General features: G+C 38.3%; 1 protein-coding gene across 8 annotated transcripts in view; it reads right to left on the reverse strand.

Annotated features, from left to right (window-relative positions):
- LOC101828135 (ATP-binding cassette sub-family A member 3) overlaps window positions 1-22,276 on the reverse strand; it is an 85,111-nt gene that overhangs the window by 29,174 nt on the left and 33,661 nt on the right. For 6 of the 8 annotated variants that reach the window (XM_040755388.1, XM_021229323.2, XM_040755401.1 and 3 more), the window contains 11 exons: window positions 21,599-21,733; window positions 19,730-19,859; window positions 14,830-14,984; window positions 14,042-14,197; window positions 13,529-13,739; window positions 10,060-10,210; window positions 9,080-9,178; window positions 8,664-8,817; window positions 7,399-7,696; window positions 2,207-2,453; window positions 1,873-2,077 (listed from right to left, as the gene is read on the reverse strand). In XM_040755388.1, the coding sequence (XP_040611322.1) occupies window positions 1,873-2,077; window positions 2,207-2,453; window positions 7,399-7,696; window positions 8,664-8,817; window positions 9,080-9,178; window positions 10,060-10,210; window positions 13,529-13,739; window positions 14,042-14,197; window positions 14,830-14,984; window positions 19,730-19,859; window positions 21,599-21,733 (1,941 nt within the window). The remainder of the gene's footprint in view (window positions 1-1,872; window positions 2,078-2,206; window positions 2,454-7,398; window positions 7,697-8,663; window positions 8,818-9,079; window positions 9,179-10,059; window positions 10,211-13,528; window positions 13,740-14,041; window positions 14,198-14,829; window positions 14,985-19,729; window positions 19,860-21,598; window positions 21,734-22,276) is intronic. The other 2 variants (XM_040755394.1, XM_040755396.1) reach the window with 2 other exon arrangements.

The raw sequence follows: 22,276 nt of genomic DNA on the forward strand, positions 1-22,276 counted from the left end.
AAGAAAGAAAGAAAGAAAGAAAGAGCTGGAGAGTTGGCTCAGTAGTTAAGAGCACTGGCACTGACTGCTATTCCAGAGGACTTTGGTTCAATTCCCAGGACCCACATGGCAACTCACAACTGTCTATAACTGCAGTTCCAGGGAATTGGACACCCTCACACAGACATATATGCAGCAAGAACACCAATGCACATAAAATAAATACATATTTAAAAAAGAAAGGAAGAAAGAAAATACCAAGACTTTCATTTTCTGCCTCTTTGAAATAATAAAACACACAGATTATGAGCATGAACTCAGGTCAGGTACACCTTCCCCCTCACCAGTGGACATCCTAGCAAGCAGAATCATAACCATGGTCTTTTCTTATTTTGGTTTTCTCCCTAGAAGAGTTTCTCTAAAGATTCCTACACAGAACCAGGAGACTCTTATACTAATGACAGCTAGCTATCAACTTTTCCAGAAAATAGATCATTTGTTTAAATGTTTTCCTTATAGTTCATCAGTTGCCTCTTATTTATATCCCTTGCTTTTAACTTAGGTTTTTTTAAGTCTAGCCTACTTCCCATACTCATTCCAGTATTCACTTTTTAGTTACTTACAATTCATGTGGAAAACCATATAAGGAAGCATAAATTTTGAATCTTGCTTGACTGAATCTTCTCCCAAGTTTTAGAAACCACCATTCCACATGCTGATTCTCTGACTTTGGCTATTTTGTTTATTTCATAAAGTAGAAACACACAGTATTGGCTTTGGATGGTTGCTGTGTTTTGTATAAATATCCCCTACTTTCATCCATAGTAACAGCACATATGAGAAGCAGTTTTTTTCCTAAGGCTAACTGATGCAATGTTGCATGCAGATACCACATTCTCTTTCTCTATGCATCTGCTGGCAGTCATTAAGGTCTCCTCCACATTTTGACTGTTGTGATTAGTATATAGTGGAAGTAAGACGATGATGTATCTTTGAGATTCTGTTCCATCTCTCACATCTGGAACTGGAATGTTTAATTATAGGGTAGTGCCATTGGCTACCTTTGAGAAGCCTGCCATGTTGTTCCTGGCAACATCCATCTTTCTGATCCCCACCCACAGGTGTCAAGGTTTCCAATTTTTCCAAACCTACTTACTTTTTAGTAGTTTTTTGTAATAACTATCCTAGTATTTGAAAAAATATTTAAGATATTCTGATGGAGACTTAAAATTAGGAAAGGTGGCAATAATTCTGTTGAGACCATAGTTCAGTAGTATGAAGTATGAAACACAGTAAGAAACTTTCTACTTTGAATAGTTTTAGAATTCAGCAAAAGCTAAAAAGGAAACACTGGGAAATTAGTCCAAGAGATACACTTGTACTATGACAAATGAAGGTTACTTTGTTGTAATAAAGCATTTTGAAGTTATTTTCCTAGTCTACCTTAAGAATTTTGGATTATGCCGGGCGGTGGTGGCGCACACCTTTAATCCCAGCACTCGGGAGGCAGAGGCAGGCAGATCACTGTGAGTTCGAGGCCAGGCTGGACCAACAGCCTCCAAAACAATACAGAGAAACCCTGTCTCGAAAAACCAAAAAAAAAAAAAGAATTTTGGATTATTTATTTATTTAGACAGGGTCTCATGCACACCAACCTTGAACTAGGAATATAGCTGAGGATGACCTTGAACTCCTAACCTTTATGCCTTTACCTCCCAAGTGCTGAAATTCCAGATGTTCACCACCATTCCCAGTGCTGAAATGTGCTTTATACAATAATGAGCAAGATTTTTTATTGGAATAGCTATGTTTATGAGAACATCAGCTAGAAGATAGATTTTCCTTTTGGAACTAAAGGAAAATAAACTCTCATAAACATTGTCTGACACTCACCAATAGTAGGCAGCATGAAACAAAGAAGATGATTAAATCAAACAGGAGAGCAGAAAGCCAGTACACGAGGACAGAGACCCCACTCAGAAACTGAATGTGCTTTGCCTTGGTGGTTCTCTCAGTCACTGTCAGGAGGCAAAAGCCACTGACCAAAAGAGCCATGCCCAGCTGAATTTTTAAGGCAACCACCTTTCCTTCTGCACTCCTACAGAAGGAACCAAAAGATTCATCAAGGACGCTATTTCCATCAATGGCTAATATCACAGAAACATAATTGAATAGGGTGGGAAGAATGCATTTCAAGTGCAAATGTAAAAACATGAAACAAACATACCCTAGACTTTCTTTAGCCTGGGAGCGTGGCTGAGGTTTATTGGAGATGGTTATGGAAGCATCAGCACCAGAAAGTGACATGAAAAGAATGTTGTCTAAAACTGCCAGGGATAGAGATGGTGAATGGTAAGCTTCATTGTTGAATAGAACAGTTAGCTTTGTTCTATTTGCAACCACCTTGATGGAAAGTGCAATAATACATAAATGAATGCATTCTTTATTTCCTTCCAGGTATTTGAGTAGGTCACCTAGAGCGAAGACACAATACTGGTCAGTGGATCCAACATACAGATCACACTAACGAATGGCATCCAAGAACAAATAATTACATTTCTTACCACTTTAAATTTTGTGGAGATAATAATTTCAAAATTTTGCTATTACCCTTGGAACGCTTTTCCATCATTAAATTCCAGGATGCCTCATTGTATTTTCTATAACCTAAACTACAATTTGCTGAGAAAACACAGCCTGATGCACTCCTTCAACTCACCTACCTGTCTTTAACAGATTTGTAAGAATTACTCTCACATCACAGAGGTCTCAAAACTCTCCTCTGATAAAAAGGAAAAACTATATGAACATTTTTTAAAATCACCTTTTGCAAATATAGCAGTACTAGAAAGCAACAACATTTTTTGTCAAGACCTTGAAAAGAATAAAAACATTGAGGGGAGCCCAGCATTCTGCTCTATTCTGAGTGGTAGGGAAGCTCCATAAGTCTCTAGTATCCCAGTGTGGCCCAAGAACATCATGCCCTGCACAATAGTGAGGAGGAGACAGACTAAGCTGCCCAGCCTCAAATAAGACTCACACAGTCCTGCCATGGGTTGGATGATGTCTACCCATATGGGCTTCAGCTTGCAAATTATTTCACTGTATTTACTGATTGCAATTCTGATCTATTCTGGAAATACCCTAATGGGCACACTTGGAAATGTGTTTTACCAGCTATGGACGAATCCCTTAACCCAATCACCACGAGGTGTGTGTAGACTCATTTGTCTACACACATAATTGCACTTCATTATCCTTATTATTTTCAAACCACTTTCCTTCTCAATCCACATCTTAATTTTACATTTTACAGGACTAGAATTGCCTTAACATATATGAAATATAAGCATAACATATAAAGAATTAGGTACCCTGAGAAATGTAAATGTTGGAAAAGTAAAACTGCAGAGTACTCTGAAAAGAAGATGGATCTTCATAGATTATAATGCAATTATATGAGAAAGAGAAATGAAGATGCAAGTTGCATAACAAAAGCTTTACTTATAGCTGTGCTTACTGGGGAAACCTTAGGTGTCTTTCAATGAGTGAATGGTTAAATAAATTGCACCATGGCCATGTGAAAGAATAGTAGTTAGCAATTAAAGAAACAAATGTTGGATACACACAATTACCAGAAAATCACCCTAAGTGAAAATGTCCATTCCAAAATTTTACACACTGTTTGATTCCATTTTTTATCACTCTTGAATGATCAATCTACAGAAACAGAATAGAGACTAGTAGTTTTCAGGGATATGGGTGGGAATAAACAGGAAGTTAGTGTGGTAATAAGGGCAACAGGAAGGAAAGGAGAGGTATTTCAATAACCTGATTCCATTCTCATATTGTAGCTTTACTAGAGGTTACCATCAGTGCACAAGGCCTCTCAATATCTTGTAAACCTACATAAATCACAAAATAAAATATTAGCAAAATAATAAAGCTAAATGGTACTTATTCTGATTCTCTTCCACTTATAAAGACAGAATACAAATCTATTCAATCCACCTAAGATGTATCTTTTGAACACACCCTCTTTCCTCTAGCCCTATTATTCTTGCTCCCTTGCCTAGCCTGCTACTGTAACACCTCAGCTGTAGTCTCTCCCTTTCCCAGTGTTTTCCCCATACTGAGTATGCTGAGATTATGTTGCTCTGTATGCTTGTTATGTGAAGGGAACTGGGCTAGGATCTAGAGATTCAGAGGAGGTTCTGAACTCCTCATAATTTCTGTTGAGAGGCAGATGACTAATTCACAGTTGTAGTTTGGTGTGATGAAACCCGCAAATGAGACATGCTTCTAAATGGATGAAGGGAAGACAGTTTTGTTCAGTCTGGGAAGGCAGGGAGTGCTTCCTGAGTTACTGTGGTGCTTGAATACCTTTCAAGAGCTTACACTCACCCAATTTATGGTGAGTCTTAAAAAATTTACAGGGCTGCATAACTCCCAGAATTGACAGGAAATAAATCTCAATGCAGAACATGAATCACTTATTGGACTACCTATAAGTTATTGGGCAGCAAAGTCCCATACGTCTCCAAATCAGTACAGCCCTTGATCACCCATAATAAAATCACAATAAGTCCATATCATTGAAGATGCTACACATTTAGATACAGGACAGAGAAAAATCAATTCCCAAAATGGGCCAGGAAACCTCCTCCCTATTAGCTAGCCTCCATACTGCTGGAAGATGCTGTAGAGACTCCTAAGGAAAAGAAAGACATCAATAGTTTCATCCAGCACTGGACTGCATGCTACAAGATATAACCACTGCACAGTAGTGCCATGATTGCTTATGGAGTAATAATCACTTCAGGATTAAATTTGAGATCTGCTCCACAGGAGGGAATTTGATGCATAGTACTGAATTATTGGTCAAAAGTTCATGGAGTGGGAGGTAATAGGCCCTAGGAAAAAATTTGCTATTTTTCCTTTGCTAAAAAGTCATACTGTCAAGCTAATGTCTAAATATGTTTATACCAATAGACTTGAGGTCACACAACCTTGTCCAGAGAAGCTTCATTTTGTAGTGGGTACCCGTCAATGTAAAGATGTACAACTGATGATTGTACGGAGAATAAGAGCTTTCAGGCTCAGGCCTAATAAATATGGGACATCTGTATTAACCTTCTAGCCATGGCTCAGGGAACATTTCAGAAGAAGAGGCAGAAAGAATGCAAATGCCAGAGGATAGGGAGGAGAGCTGTGAAAGGCTGTCTTTTGGACATGATGCAGCCATTGAATCCATGAATTCACAGCAGCTGTGACTTCCTGCACAAGACCTTCACAAGATAAAGTCAGAATTCCAACATAGAGGGGCGGGGGAGATGATCTCTAGACCTCATCCTTTACTGAGGAGCTATTAGCAATTAATAGTTTCTAGGGGACAGAAATTACTTTTTGAATATCTGGCCACTGGTAGGCTTCCGATGATCCAGTGGCTGCTACCACCCATGCACATATGGGAAGCACTGATTGGTTTAATGGGCTATAAAGAAATATTGTTGTGAGATGGACATGTTGGGAGGATATGGGATGAATTTGAGTGGGAAAATGGGTGTTTTATATTTTGCTGTACATCTGTATGAAATTCTCAAGAGTTAAAAATGTTTAGTGTTGCTAAGGCATAGATCATTTCAGAAGTTAAAAAACAGATGCAAGATTACTTAGAAACCTCTTTCCCCACTGGAAAACAGTTTTCTATTGTCTATGGCAAAGAGAGAGCAAGTTCTAAAGGATTTAATGTCAATTCTTTACCATAAATAGCAATTTTTATAATGATATGAAGTTTAAAACAGAGAGACAATACAACAATTAATAAAAATACTTATTAAAGTTTCCATGACTAAGATAATTAGAAAAAAACTTAAAAATTGATGTGTCAAGTTTTTCCTTTTTTATTTAAATTAGAAATATGCATGCTTCAAATGTCAATTTGTGATCCTTCTTCCTCAGCCTTCAGAGAGATGGGATTAGAAGACTACATTAGGGACAGCACATCTATCATTGTGAAGAAAAAGAATAAGAACATTTTTTAAAATCAGCCAATTTATGATTTGTAAGTTGTTCCACTGGGATTATGTTTTAAAAGAACAGTTAACATCCTTAAGCATATTTTCATACTTCAGAACAAAACCTGAAGGAGAGAGAGGAACAAAACAAAATGGCTTTGCTTATCCCAAAAAAATATGTGTTCACCAAAGGAACAGTATCCATCAGGTAGTGAAGAAAATATTACCCATCTGGGAAGAAATTATTACATTTGAAAGAGAACATAATTTATATTCAGAGAGGTAGTGTATTATATTGAGTGGTTTATAGATGAAGGCAGATCAGGTTAAACCCACATCTGCATCTTCTGTCTGGGGCAAAATAGTTGACTTCTTTAAATGTCATTAAAGCTTATTTGTTAAAAAGTAGTAAAAATATCTACTGAATATGGTGATTTCTCAAATTAAATGAAAAGTATTCAGCAGAGAAAATATAAACTTTATTGCTATGTTTTTAGTAGCCTGTCCCCACAGTCTTCAGGTTTGTTTCCGATATTAAAAAGGTTTTCTGTTCCCCACCCCACCCCCACATAATAAGTTTCTCCATTGATACAGTAAGCCAGATCAAGCCAATTGAAAAAGTATAACAACAGGTATATTGAGCAAAGCAACTTCTGGGTCGGTTCTTTCACCTCCAGGAATAAGGTCAGAGAAGTTGTGCCCTGAACTAAAACAGGGAGATTTTATAGAGTGTAGGCAAGGGGTGATGATGTATCTGCCACAAGCTGGGTTTGTGCCCAAGTCTAGTCAAAAGCTGAGCACATAGGCAGGAACTTGGCAGCTGGAGACATCAGAGGAGGAAGTTGCAATAGTCACAAAGAATGCAGAACTGGGCTTTTGGCACCTTTCTTTTGTTTGGAGACTTGCTGAGTGGTCAGGGTTTGGAGAGAGAAAGAGAGGAATGGGGCTTTCCAGACTGGACAGGGATGAGCTGGAGGCTCCAATTAAACAGTTAGTTATTACTACAAAAGAACTGAAGTTCAGAACTGGAGGCCACAATTCCATGCTGTATTTCATTGTTCCCAAAAAGTAGGACTATGCCCAATTTCATAAAAAATTATATTTAGGCACTTTCTTCTATCAATCAATCAATCTATGTATCTATCTATCTATCATCTATCTATTGTGTGTGTTTAACTAGAGGGAAACAGTAAATGTTCACAAAGTGTAACTAATACCAACTAATTTTTGAGACCAGTAGCTTTAATAAAGACATTGCTATTGTTTAATTGTCTCTGTGGTATAATGAGTATCAGGAAAAGAATGGATCAAGTTAACATGTTACAGTTATGACCTTTCTTTGGAAGTGACCCAGGAAAATCATTGAAAAGACAACTTTCTGTTCTTTCTAAGTTAGCCTTACCTTGTACTTCCTTAAGTTTGTGGCCACCAGGCTTTAGCATATTCTCAAGGTGTAGTAAGAGACTTGTCGTCAAACTAGATTTTCCAGAAATAGAAAAAGGCACAATGGTTTGACCATATTCACTCAAATTCATTTGCCTTGTTTTCTCATCTTCATATCTAAGGTTATGAGACTTCAGGAGAAAGAGAGAAGAGATAACAAGTCCCAGTATCTGTACCAAAAGCACCCTCCAGTTTCGCCAATTATACATCAACCTCTTTATGAACATGGCATGGAACTGCTGATAGTAGAGGGAACACTAGGCAAAGAAGAGAGAAACAGAATTATTGCAACCTCTAGACCTTGATACAGCATTCACACTGAAATTCATTGACATTGGTGTTCTGAAATTTTGTGATGCTAAAGCTTTATGGCATAAATACGCACAATTTAAGCACACACAGCTTATGTAAGTAAGTTAGTTCTTGGAGGAGGCTCCAAACCTATGCTGTAGCATTCAATAATATGATTATCCATCTGTTAGTCTAAGGCAAGGGACAACAAACCACAACCTTTGTGTAAATAACTCTCTGTTAGAATGCAGCTCATCACATTGTTCCTATGCTCTTGTGGCTGCTTCTTGTGCAATGATAGTTGAGTGATGGTGACAGAGATCATGTGACCCTCAACATTTGTTATCGATTTACATTGATCTGACTAACTTCTGATATAGCATATTATGTGAAGTGCTTAAGTTTAATGTTGTATATAATACTTAAAATGTTAACAGAATGATTTTTCCTGACTCTTGATAACCACTATGACCAGGATGCAAGAGCAAGGAAAGAAATGTTTGGCAGTCCAAACAGGTTTCCCATGATGAGGACCTCACTTGTCTAGAAACAATCTCAGATACAGGAACTACTCCTATTGAAAGTCTTAGAACACACTACTAGTTGATAATTTGAAAAATCAGACTCTCTGGTATGCTTACACCAACTTGAAGTAGCAGTTGAGTTTCTGGGTTTTCAATTTGGAAAAAAAATTAAGAAAACAAAAGAATTTCAGAATAATGGCAGCGACAGTAAATAGCTGATAATGTGTTTTCTAGAGTCCATCCCTCTACATTTAAACACTCAGTAGGCTGGGGTCCCAACTGCTCCACACTGTATTGGTTCTTAGTGGCTAAGAACAGTATGTTCTTTTGGTTCATGAATTAAGAGAAAACAAAACTCTTAAATCCTAACTCTTGCTTTAGGCAGCTATTTCTTTGTAAAGATTCTTACCCCGGTGTTAAACACAATGGCCAGGTCTTCACCTTTAATGGGAAAGCCTCCTCTCATGCTGCTTGGGACATCCTTATTCTTATTCTCTTTGCTCCCCACTGAGGGTGACTGAGTATCTTGGTTATCTGATTTTGAATCTTCCATGTGACTGACCCTATATTAAAAAAAAAGTTTGTCATTTCAACCTTATCTGACTGTCCATTGCTTAAAGAATATGAGTTGCAACCCCTGAATCCAAAGGCCCCTCGGGTTAGTCATTGTATAATGGCAACCCACTAAGTAAGAGTGATGTTAGTTCCCAAGCACCAGCACACCTCCAAGCCTGACCATGCTTAAATTTCTAAGGCATGCAGTGTCGAAGTTTGCAATTGTCTTTCCCTCTGAGGCTTTCCCTTTTCCTATGGACGCTTGCTAACCTAAGGAAAACTTCTTCCATGGTAGTGATAGAGACACCAAAACTAGAAATGCCAAGGTTCTCTTGATTCTCTTCCAGAGAAGAAAAGAGAGCTTCAAACCTACAAGTAGGAGAAGACGACAGGCTGGGACTAAAGGAGGTGATTTTCATACTTACTTTTTTTATTTGAAAGTGATTTCCCCTCACTAACATGTCAATGCTGGTTATAATTTCATGCTTCTGTTCTGTTAATTCAGAAAGGCGAGACAAACAGAAAAAGCGAGACAACAACAAACTGCTGTAGTAAATTGCTTCCTTGATACTTTTCTCTTGGAGACATATCATTTTGATTTTCTAATAAAACTATTAAGATGCTCTATGAGGAGACAGTTGATGGCTGATAGAGAAAGGAGAGTCACTATTCTTTGGAGGCATGAACACTGCTGGATGACACACCAATTGCCTATTCCTGGTGAATTTTTGTCATCTTCACTCCAAGAGCCACCATTTAAACTGTCCTGGTTAATTTCATTATATTTTTGAGAGAATGTCTCACTTTATGATTAATGTTGGCTTCAAACTCATAATCTATTTCATGTCTCATTCTAGGATTGCAGGTATGTATCATTTCACTTAGTTTTTAAGGCTAATATTATTGGTATTGGTGGAGTTTGTATGTGTGGATATGAAACTGAATTTAGATCCTGTACATGCTAGCAAATCACTTTACCACTACCTTTTCATTATCTTAGTACTTTACTTCACTCCATGTACTAGTAGTCACATTGACTCTATGGACAACAAAACACCCAATATCACCAGTTAACCCCAGGAAACTATAATAAGCAAGTGGTGCCTGTCTCTTTTCAGTGCAAGTGGCAGCTGTGATAGAAGTTTTGTCTCTTTAAATAAACTTTATTTGCTAATCAGGAAGAAACGAGAAAAAAACAATTATTTCTGACTATTTAAAAATCTACTGATTGGCATTCTTTAGATCCACACCTGTGAGTATATTCTTGGGGTAGAATAAAAGATAATTCATTTCCAACATTAGTCTTCAAGGTGGCTGTTGATGCATAGTAATGGATCAGTTTTGAGATTTCATCAATGTCACAGTGAGGTTCCTTCACCATGACTATGTGGTACCCAACACCTGAGAAAATGCATTCAGAAGACCAAATTAAAAGGTTTTGTACTTACCATATCCTAATGAGGCCATACCTGGCTTTTTGTGGTTTGTGTAAACTAGAAGAAGATAGAGCATGTCACAAGTTATTTGACTACAACTCTAAGAAGCATGGCATTGTGTACTATAATAATAATTAATGATATAATTGTAAATAGGCCTATAATGGATTAATAATTATCTAGATTATAAAACCAGATAGAGCAGAGATAACATAGAATCTACCTGACTTAGAGAAATCAAGATTAATATTCATCAAGCGGATAATTCCTGGACACACATTTATATACCAGAAGCTATATAAATTGGATAAAATTAATTTCCTTCAAAGATCTTCACATCAGAGAGATCTTCTATTTTTATATTCTATCATCTCTTCCCTGCACCCTGTGTCTCCTCCTTTTTCTCCTCTCACTCATCCACCTTATTGTCTTCCTTCTTTATTGGTTTTCCTAAAGCTAGGTGTGGGATAGGGTATGGAGGGAAATCCCTCCATGGAACTCTAGGATTTATTCTCTTAGCAACGACATTCTAGTACCCTAGGCTTGGACAGTAGAACTAAGGGAAATGTCTCTGGGGTATCTGGGCCCATAACCTGACAAGAGTCCTTTGAGAAAGGAAGAGGGTAGCAGAGAAGGAGCAAAGAGAGAGTAGAAGAGAGCCAGTGAGCCCCAGGGTACTGAAGAAATTGACAGGGGTTGGGGAGTATGGAAATCAAAGAGGATATGCCAGTTAGAAGGCCTGTGGTTGGGTCACAGCCTAAAGGGAGAACCATCTTCCTATATGTAGGTCTCAAGCTCTCTTTAACAGTAACATTCTATTTCCCTCCTAAAACATTTGAAGACAGTGATGAGCAGAATACAAACAAAGCTGTACCACATTTCAGGATTGCCCAAATATACATTCTATTGACTTTATCATTCATAAATATAGCTTGACAGAAATAAAGGTATATGCTTCTTTGAGATAAATATTACATACTTTAGTTTCTACTCATGCATAAAAATTATAAGCCATGCCAATAAACAAGCAAGCATATATATTATATTAAATATAATATATATATTATTAAAGCTAGAAGCAGAGACTGGCCTAGATGTAGAAATTATAGGATAAAGACTAAAATACCATGATAAATATAATCGTCGGTCTACTAGAAATAGATAAACAAGGTGTTGAGTCAATCAGACATTTTGCAGGCTGATGAAAACTATAAAAGGAAGCCAATGGAAACAGTAGAAAGTACAAATAGAGAAGTCACTTAATGGTCTCAGCAGCAAAGTAGAAAGAAGAAAAGAAAGAATCAATATCCCTGAAAAAAGATCACTAAAAGTGATCCAAATGGGAATGCAAATAGTGAAGTGTAAGAAAATAGAGAATAGCACAAGTGGAAAATCTCAGTTAATCATAAAGTAGAAAATAATTAGAAAATTTAAGATGTCCTTGTAAAATTACATCTTGAAAATTTGATCAAAATTCTGTCAAGCAAGAATTACCTATCCAATGAAAACATTCATAATAAATGAGGATTAGTTTAGGTCATGACCCTGACAATGTAAGTACGTCCTAACAGAACTTCCACCATGAACATCTGAAAGAAATGGGAATTGAAAGCACAGCTTTGGTCTGCAGACAAGAGTTAGCCAAGGGGCATCCATGCCTGTGAGATGGAGGTGAGATGAGATGTTCAAGCATGCCACCTTGGCTTGGAGGTGCAGCAAAGGGAAATACCAACAGCCTCCAGTGCTACACCTGATGTGAGAAGTTGAAAGACTAAATCTACAGCTACAAGCTGTGACGACAATTTGAATGCAGAGCTCTGTAGCAAGATAACCTTGAAATGAGAGCTGGAGAGATGGCTTAGTGGACAAGGGCACTTTCTGTGCATGTGTGAGAACTAGCACCAACAAAAACATTAAGCATGGCACACTTGCCTATAACCCCAGAGTTGGAAGGTGAAGACAGGCAGATCCTGGAAGATAGTTATGTGATTCTGGTTCAATGAGAGACCTTGTCTCAGGGGAATAAGGCAGAGAACAATAGAGGAAGACACTCTAAAGTTTTCCTCTGGTCTCTACATATGAGCACATGAGCATGCGCACAGCACACACACAACATATATAACACATACACATACAAATAAAAATTAAAAGAAGTAACCACAGAAACCTCATAAGGGTGTCTCTGTTAGCCTTTGCTCAGTGACAGGCTATATAAACACCAAGAGGAACTCTATGTAGTTGGATTTACCTTTTTGTCCCTTTGTTACCTTACATAAAGACTGGAGCTTACATAGCTAAACCAAAGTGGAGAATCGGTGATGATCAGCCAGGAAATTTAATTAAGACCCCATGGGGCTCATGCTTCTGCAATAGAACTGAAATATATTTAATGAATGGTACCCCATACCCACATTAGCAAAAGTGAAAATCATACCTCAATGGTGCACAAAATATTCCAACTGGATGTTGGAATGGAGCACAAAACTCTTGACAGACATTTCCCCAACAAAAGTCTACACATCCAACAACATAGCACATAAAGTTTGGCAACCAGTCAAAAGGTTTTGGATATTCTAAGTAGCATGAAATAATGCCTAGTCAGGGGCAAAAACAACTGGAAGTGAACCAGAAACTAAGGCACTCCAGGTAAGTAAAATCTGAGAGTTCACCAGCATTAGGCATATCTAGAGAGAAATGTAACAGGTCTTCACGTTGAAATAAGAGAAGCTTGACATAAAACAGAAGTAGGGAATACCCTAACACAGCAAAATGCCCATTCTGTGATCTCGGGACCATCTCCAGAATAGAAGACAGAACTACAAATTAAGTGTAGATGTTAAAAGATAGACAAAATATCTTATCAGACAAAAACAGGATGAAGTAATAAATCAGTAACAGAAAAAGGCTGGAAACTTCAGAATTGTGAGGGAATTAAGCAGCATACACTAAAAGAGACAGTGAATTACACAAAAAATATCACCAGGGAGATTAGAAAGTAATCTATCCCCCTCTGATTTCATTTTCTATATTTCTGTATGTAGTCATAATTTCATTGATGGACAAATTCTTTAGATAATGCCAACACTGAACATTACAAAAATCACAGAAGTGGGAGATAATTTTGAAGAAAACAGAATCACCATCCAAAGGATTTACAGATGAATGTTAGCTGAACATAATATTGGAATCACTCAAATTTTGGCTATATATACAACATCAATGGGAATTAAGTTAAAAGATTATTAAGGCAACAACATTGTAAGAATAATCAAAGGGAATGAACCATATAGTCTTTTCAGGAAGACTGAAGAGCCACAGCACCGCAAGGTTCCTTGGACCATGATAGCAATGCGGTCACCCAGCACATCAGCTTCATCCATATAGTGGGTGGTCAGTAGGATGGTATGGCCCTGTTTATATGCTTGAAGGAGATCCCAGGTGGTCCTCCTTGAGGCTGGGTCCATGCCAGATGTTGGCTCATCAAGTATCACCACCTAGAAACAGAATAATTCAATGACTAAGTAAATATGCACTGGTCCCATGGGTGTCTACCAGTACTGGGCTTGCTCTTACTTTGATTTTTAAGCCAGATGTCCAACTGAGCAAAGATAGAAAGTTTATGTAAAACTAGGACTTCTGTACTAAAACCAAGCCCATGATCATTTTATACCAATGAGATTGACAATGCGAATTCCATGGGAGCTTCTTTCAAAGTGTTAAATCTATGTCAGCTTCCTGATTTGTATCACTTGGATTTCTAAACCTGCTGTAGAACAGAACTGGCTTGTCCCTTTACCTTGGAGCCCCCTAGCAGTGCTGTAATGATGGCAAGTTTGCGCTTCATGCCTCCACTCAGTGACTTTGAAAATGCATCCCGTTTCTCCAGTAGATTAAAAGCTGACAGCATGCTGTCAATTTCCTCAAGACACATCTTTTGAGGTATTCCTTTTACCTAAAAGAAGGAGGCATAGTTTGCATGGAACTTTCAATTTTAGTCTTAGAAGTTTCTTTTAAAAATTATTTTCTGTTTTTGAGAATTTCGTATGTATAGATAATATGTTTTGATCATATCAATCTTCCCCTCCTCTTCTGACTCTTCTCAGCACTCCCTGCCATGTCTCCCTCCCAACTGCACATTAGCTTTCATAAGCCACTGAGTCTAGTCATGCTGTCTGTCTGTGAATGCATGTGGGGCGGTTCACTGGAGAATGAATCACCTATCAGCTATCACTTTCCCTCAGCAGCAATCAACTGCCAAAGCTCCTCCTCTAGAGGTGGGGCTTTACTAGCCCCTCTGCAGTCTGTGCTGGAGTATTGACTGGCTCTATCTATGGGTTCACAAGTAGAGCTGTCCCAAAGGTAATGTTTCACTCCAGTCCTCCTGACCTCTGGATCTTATAGGTATCTCACAGTAGCTTCTTCCTTACATCAACTCTGGAGTGGTTTACCGGCCCCTTTCCAGTCCTTAAGCTTAGAGGAAAATTCATCTAAAATCATTTATTGAACTTTATAAGAATAAGAATATTAGTACTTGGTGATCTACCTGAACAGAATGAGGAGGAAAAAGAGATATCCTTGGCTCACCCTACAGTAGAAATAAAGGTGTTCTGACACTGTCAAGTGATCAAACAACAAGTTCTGCTGAGGACACAAGCCCAAGGATTTCCTGATTTGTGCCATATGCTGTGATATGTCATATCCATGAATATAGGCCTCTCCTCTGGTTGGGGGATAGAGACCTAGAATTAGACAGATAACAAAACAGAATAGCCTTTGTGACTAAAATACACATGGATTGCTCACTAATATGGATGACAAAGATATTTGTTTGCTGCTTTGGGGATCATATTAGAAATATTTTACAGTTTTTTTCTGTTTACTTGAATGTTGCGATTTTTTAACATTCACTGGAGATGGGAAAATCACTTGGAGTGATAAAGAGTTTTGAAAGTGTAACATGGGAACAATTTAGTACCACCATCAGCCACTTGTCAACAGTTACTATTCATAGTGCAATCTCCTCACTGCAATAGATTTGGGCACATAACTTTTAAACTGGAAAACCCACACTGTAAAGCTGTTAACCTTGAAGAACTTAAAAAAGTACAGTCACTTAAAGTAATTTCAAAATGGTTCAGACAGTTCTACAGTCTTAGGCAGTTGTAGTGAGAGGCTAATTTTAATAAGGAGAAATATTACTTTAAATGTGATAACTCAGATATTTCCTGAGAAAGGATCTTATTATGTTGCTCAGAGTGGTGTGTTGGCTTCAAGACATCCTCCTACCCCAGTCTCTCAAGTAATGGACTTGCTGGATTCCCTATTAATTAATTATTTTTTGAAACAGTCAGAGTGACAGCTTACATATCCCCTTCTGATACTATGAAATCTAGTCCTTTAGGAGGAGGCTCAAGGGTCACTTCCAGCTCATTACCTTCAAATCCTGTGTCCAAAGTATGTGCTATCTTCAACAACCCAGAAAGACAAATGTGAATATGTAACCTACAGTAACCATAGAAGCCAGGACACAAGGGGTCCGGTGTCTCGGGGAGGAGTCCCAGAATGTGGGAGGGCAGGATGCAAGCACTATGAAGGGGAGGCTGAGAAAAGTGGGGGAGGGATTTAACTGTAAGGGAAGAGAGAGGGCATTGAGAACAAAACATTAAGGATGTTTAGAAAAGACACAGGGAATCATATACATTTATATTTATCTAAAATCATGTATATATGTGTATATGTATCACTTTATTTTAAATAAAGTTATGCCACTTGGGATAATGATGCTCTTCCACAGGAGCCATAGACTACGTAATGAAAACCCCAGATCAGATATGAGAAACCTTCTCCAGCATTGTTGTCAGGGGTGTCTAAGAGACACCTGAAACAACACAGACCATTGTTATTTCTCCTGGATGCCTCCTGGATTTTGAAGTAAATAGTCTATATTTAATACAGTCATTCATATGCTTGGGTTTCCAGCTGCAACCTTCCTTTGATTTTGTGCCTGTGCTCTTTAGTCCTCTAGGCCCACTGGTGCTTTCTTTTGCATCGGATAAACAGTTCTTATCCTAATATTTTTGTTCCTTTCATTCTTTTCTCACTATTGCTCATTTGCTTGTTTGTTTGTTTGAGATAGGGTCTCATGTATCCCTGGATGCCTTGAATTTGGTATATAGTGAGGATGACTTTAAACTGCTTATCTGCCTGCCTCTACCTTGTTACAGGCATATACCCTCACTCATGACTGCCAACGGGTTGTGTTTATCTTTGTAGTTGTTTTGGAGCTATTTCAAATTTAATTCCAGACAGCTTAATGATTGTGATCTCTGCATATCTCTCCCTCCCTTCTTTCTGATACTATTGATTATACATGACATCTGTATAATCATGTGTTACCAGCTATGATGTAGTGGTACATTTTGCTTATTAAGGAAACAGTGAAAATACATTAGTAGAGATTGTTACATGTCCCTTCTTCTTTAACAATTTTTATTGTTTGAACAATAATGGCTCCTCTGGGATCATAGATTTGAATTCTTGGTCACCAAAGAGTGGCAACATTAGAAGTTGTGGCCTTATTGAAATAGGTGTAGCCTTGTTGGAGGAAGTATGTCACTGAAGGTGGACTTTAAGATTCAAATGCTCAAGCCATGCCCAGATGTAGAACTCTTGGCTCCTTCTCCAGTACCATGTCTGCCCATGAGCCATCATGCTTTCTGCTATGACAAATAATAGACTAAACCTTTGAATCTGTAAGGACAGCCACAACTAAATAATATCTGTTATGAGAGTTGCCATGGTCACGGTATGTCTTCATTTCAACAGAAACCTTAACTAAGACAGAAGTTGGTACCAGGGACTGGAGTATTGTTGTGATAGGTCTGGTCATGTTTTTGGTTGGAGGAATATGGACTTTGGGACTATGGTTAGGAAATCCGTGGAATGCTTTAAGTGGAGTTTAACAGACTATACTAGCAGGAACATGAAAGACAGTGGTGCTGAGGGTGGCTGGAACTATTGGTTCTTAGATCAAGAGGTTCTAGAAGAGAAAAATATTAGTATTTGTCCTATAGACTGGCCTTGTGAGGTTTTGGTAAAGAGGTCTCTTCAAGAAAGCCAGTAACAGAGAGGGAGGACTAATGACCAAAGGGATTAAGACTGGGCTGGTTTAACCCCCAGAAACAGCTGACCTGGCAAGGGTTAGCTCTTGAATCCCAGACTGATGCCTGGGAATCCAGCATGGGACTGATCAAGACCCCCTGAATGTGGGTGTCAGTGAGGAGGCCTAGGTAATCTGTTGAGCCTTGGGCAGTAGATCAGTATTTATCCAGGGTATACAATGGACTTTGGACTCCCATCCAACAATGAGAGATGCACTCTCACCCTGAACTCTAGGGAGAGGGTCTAGGCCCTTTCCTGGATGAAATGATAGACTATGGACACCCCCATGGAGGGCCTCACCCTCTCTGGGGAAATGAAGGGATATTGGGGGGGGGTTGGGGGAGACTCCGCACAGGAGGAGGTGAGGGAAATGGAGAGGGACCTGGAACTGACTTGTGAAGCAACCTTGTTTCTAATTTAAATTTAAAAATAAATAATAAAAATTAAAAAACAACAAAATAAATATAACAACATAAAAAAAGAATGTGGCTTCTTTCTGCCTTTGTCCAAAAAAAAATCTGCCTGAGACTAAATTGAATAGTTTTGGATAAATTTTGCTGCATTTCCTTAGATTTAGCCTGAGAAACTCTTAGTATTTCTGGGAATGAAGTCTTTTTGAAATAAATTCATCTGGGAAAGTCATTCTTTCATGTTCACTTCTGTTTCTTTTATCAGTTTAAATACGTTATCTCAATCACATCTGACCTGTGCTGTGTCTGATAAAAGTCACTTCTTAGTTTCACAGGGGCTCTGTGGCTCATGGTGAGTGACACTTTTGAGACATTCAACATCTTCACTGTCTTTGTGTTTCAGAATTTATTATAACATGCTGGGTATGAACTTCAATTTATCTTATTGATGATTTGTTGATTTCTTGAATCAGTCATTTGATATTATCAACAAATTTGGCAAATTTTCAACTTTAATTTTCTAAAATACTTTTCTCCTACTTTCTCCTTTTCTTCTCCATCTGACGCTGATAAAACACATACATTCAGTGGACATAAAAGTACCTATATTTCTCTGATGCTGTCAATTTTCATTTCTGTTACTCATATAGTATCTATCGATCTTTCTTCAAATTCACTGATTCTTTCTTCTTCCAGTTCACACTGTTAATTTCTAATAATGTACTTTTTACTTGGGTTCCTGTACTTCTCCTATAAGTCACACTTAGTTCCTCCTCAATTTTCTCTCTCCTCATCCTCCCCCTGTACTCCTTTTCTTGGTTCTCCTCCTCCTGCTCTTCCTCCTCCTCCCAGTTTCTCCTCTCCCTCCTCCTGCTCCTCCTCCTTTTTTTCTTTCTTAAGTCTTCTAGAAGATGGGTTGGTTAGTAAGGTGCTTGCATGCTTGGTGTACAAACGTGAAGCCGAGTTTGGAGTCCCAGTACTCACATAAAACCCAGGTACAGGGGTATAACCTATAAACCCAGCACAAAAAGGATGTGACGGGTAGAAGAGGAGTAGGGGCTGAGGTGGGACAAAGTCATCCCTGAGGCTCCCAGACTAGCTATAATAGCTGAAACAGTGGGTTCTGATTTCAGTGAGAACCCATCTCAAATATATCAGCAAAGGAAGAGAAGTGAATCAGGGCATTGATTTCTAGAAGCCATACACATGCACACACAGCTGTAGTAACTCTAAATACTGAGTATCCTCATCATCACCAGGTTGTTGTCTGTTTGCGTATTTAATATTGAACATTAAAGTTGAATATTGTTTTTATTTCAGTATTTGATAGATTCAAAAGGAAAATGTATATATAAAAAGATTTAGATTGTTTTTATATTTACCAATGGTTTTACCATATTTGGTACTCTTGAAACCTTCTTAAAAATCCATATTTCAGTTTAGAATAATTTTCTTCCTGCCTGAACATTTCACACTTCTTAGCTCTCTCTACTCCTTTGGGCAGCCTAGGATCTGATGTACCAGCACATAGGGAATTGTTTGATTAGCTGTTATTGGGCCTAGTGGTTAAGTTCCCAGCATTCTCATGGCTGTCCCATCTACTGTCTCCATCAGTGACTGCAGGAGTAGTGCTGAAGTCTCTAAATGCAAGTGTATCTGTTGCTTTTTCAAATCTTTCAATTTTGTTTTTGAGGATTTTTGGTGCTCTGTTCTTAGACACATACATACTAAGAAATGTACTGTATTCTTCATGATCTTTTAGTCATAATGTGATGACTTCCCCCCAGAACTAACTTTTAAGTTTTTAAATTATTTGAAAACAAAGTGGACTATTAAACCATAGCATGCAAGTTTCATTGCTTTATCCCCAATATCTGGGTAAGGACACCTACTCAACAGAGCCAAACACCAACCTGAGAGGATGGAAAGAGTAGTGGATTTTCCTGCCCCATTGTGTCCTAGAAGAACAGTGATCTGTCCCTCGTAAAAGTTCAAAGACAAATCCTCAATGGCTATCTTGGTGGTGTTACCCCCTTTGAATTCCTGTTGGGGGAAACCCATAAATGTTAACTATGTAGCCTTCATAAGCACTTTAGAAGAACAAGTACACACAGCAACTCTTTATATAGAAGAAATAAGACTGTGCATTAATCTTATTGGGAAATAGAGTATAATAAGGAGAAATAGCAAAGAGAGAAAATCTTTTTGAAGATACAAGGTGAGTTTTAGAATTTCACAGTAGGTGTACAATATTTCCATGAATAATCCTATTCATTCCTTTGTTGTTTTAATTACCACCAATCAGCAAACTAAACAAACAGACTCTGGATTGTCCTATACTCTCTCCAATGTCTGTGAGTTAATCCACTAATATCCATTTCTTCTAGTCATTGAATCTCAAAACTGATAAGCAAGTCTCTACAGTGCCAATTCCAAACTGTAGATGGTGATGGATGTATAGCCAGGCTAGAGGACAGCAAGCTGAGACATCATGCCTCCACTTCAAACAGCTACTGATAGATGTCCTGGAGAAATGCATCTAATCTGGGCTGACGTGGTCTTTTTCAACAGAGATAACAGTTGAGAAGGGCAGTCAGCATCCACAATGGCCAGGTTTCCTTGGGTAATCAGATGAATATCTTCTCCCCACTCTATTTTTAATTTGTTGTATCATTAACAGTTTTTATTTTTTCCAATGACACCAGCATAGGTTATAATAACCTTATTTGTTTAATTGCTAAGATGTTTTCACTTACACTAGAATGAAAGTCCTTGAGAGTATGGACTTTTTCTGAGGTTTTTACTGCTGAATCACCAGGAACAAGAATGAACGAATGAAAAAAAAGAATGAATGAATGAAGAAGATACAAGACATTTAGTTCTTTTAAATATTGTCATTATCATGGATATGCAAGTGTAGGAGAAGTATGAGGAAGGGTGAGGTGCTTTGTGTATGCATGAGAGGAAATTCTTAGGAGCAAAGGGTGGGGAAAGTAAAGTAAAGAAAACTGTAGAAGATTCAGGTAAATACATTTGGGAACACGGTCACAGCCTGTGTGCTCCTTGGTAAGTTGCCTCTAGCTTTAACTATATTACATGTTACTAACAGTCACATAAAAGTTTATTGAAATGTTTGTAGTTCTGGAGCAGACTTGGGAAAAAGCTGAATTTTGCACTTAGGTTGATAAAAACAAAACAGAGACTTCTTGTATTATAATGAAGCTGGGAAAGGTCTATAAGAAAATAAGTACTCTCAATCCTCCTGAGTGTGTTCAGACTGTAGAGTCAGGAACTCAGATCTCAAGCTTATGCAGACCCTTGAGAAGGAAGAAAAACCCAGATGGCATGAATCCCCTGAGCTGCATGCCTACAGAAACCCAGCAATACTGATAGATCCAAGTGTCACCTCCACCCTCCCCCAACACCCACCCAGGAAAAATGGATCACAATAGATGAAGGAAAATATTAGCAAATAGAAATTAATGTTTACCCACTTAAGTCACAAAACTCTATTAGTTTCACTTTAAAATAGCAGCATATATAGACTACATGGCACAGGTTATAGGGAATCTGATTGTCTTCTAGTAGAAGGATCAACTCTTAAGTACTGTACATATTCATTTTTATCTTTCTCTGGAGAAGTAAATGCAATGGCTATGACTTTTTAATTAACATAAATAAATAAAACCTATTGAATATTTTGGTATCTATCATATTGAATGTTTACAGTGAATACAAATTAAGTTCCAGCTTCATTAGGAAGGGAGGAAGGGAAAGAATACCTTGTGCAGGTGTTTGATCTGGATGCCTGCCATCAAATCAGCTGGTTCTGCTTCAAAATACTTGCTTCGAATTTTCTCATTAAATTGGGTGATTTGGGGATTTCTTTGAGGTGTTTCTCCAAACCAGTAAGAGCGCTAAAAGAGAATAGAACTGATATAACTGGTGGCATGAAAAAGGGAACACTAGGAAATACCTTAACTGAACAGCATTTGCACTTAGATGGGCTTCATACAGTTTTTGAGGTCAGATTTTAGAGCAAGCTAGCTATAGACTGCCTATGTCCTCCTCTGGGGTCTAGCCTTGAAAGTAACCCCTACAAGCAGATTCTCATTATTTTTCTTAACCCACCAGACTTATCCCAGATCCCACAGCAAGTGCCCAGTCCTAGTCTGGACATATACACCTCTACAGCATGAGACCTCAAGACCCCCCCCCACAGGGTCCCACATCCCATACCACTGCTTAGTCTAACACCTCCTGGGCTGTAACTTCTAAGCTTCTGCCCAGACCTAGCCTTGAAAACACTCCTGACCTCTTCATCCACACCTTTTCCTACACTCCACCATATTTAACCTGGTTCTCACAACCTATGCACCAACCTAGTCTGGCCTTCCATTGTCTCACTGTGAAGGATCTTAGGCTTGAGCCAGAGTCTTCCCCACCTAGCCACAAAACCA

This window comes from Mesocricetus auratus, unplaced genomic scaffold (genome assembly GCF_017639785.1).
Source record: "Mesocricetus auratus isolate SY011 unplaced genomic scaffold, BCM_Maur_2.0 Super-Scaffold_4256, whole genome shotgun sequence".
NCBI classification, from domain to species: Eukaryota; Metazoa; Chordata; class Mammalia; order Rodentia; family Cricetidae; genus Mesocricetus; species Mesocricetus auratus.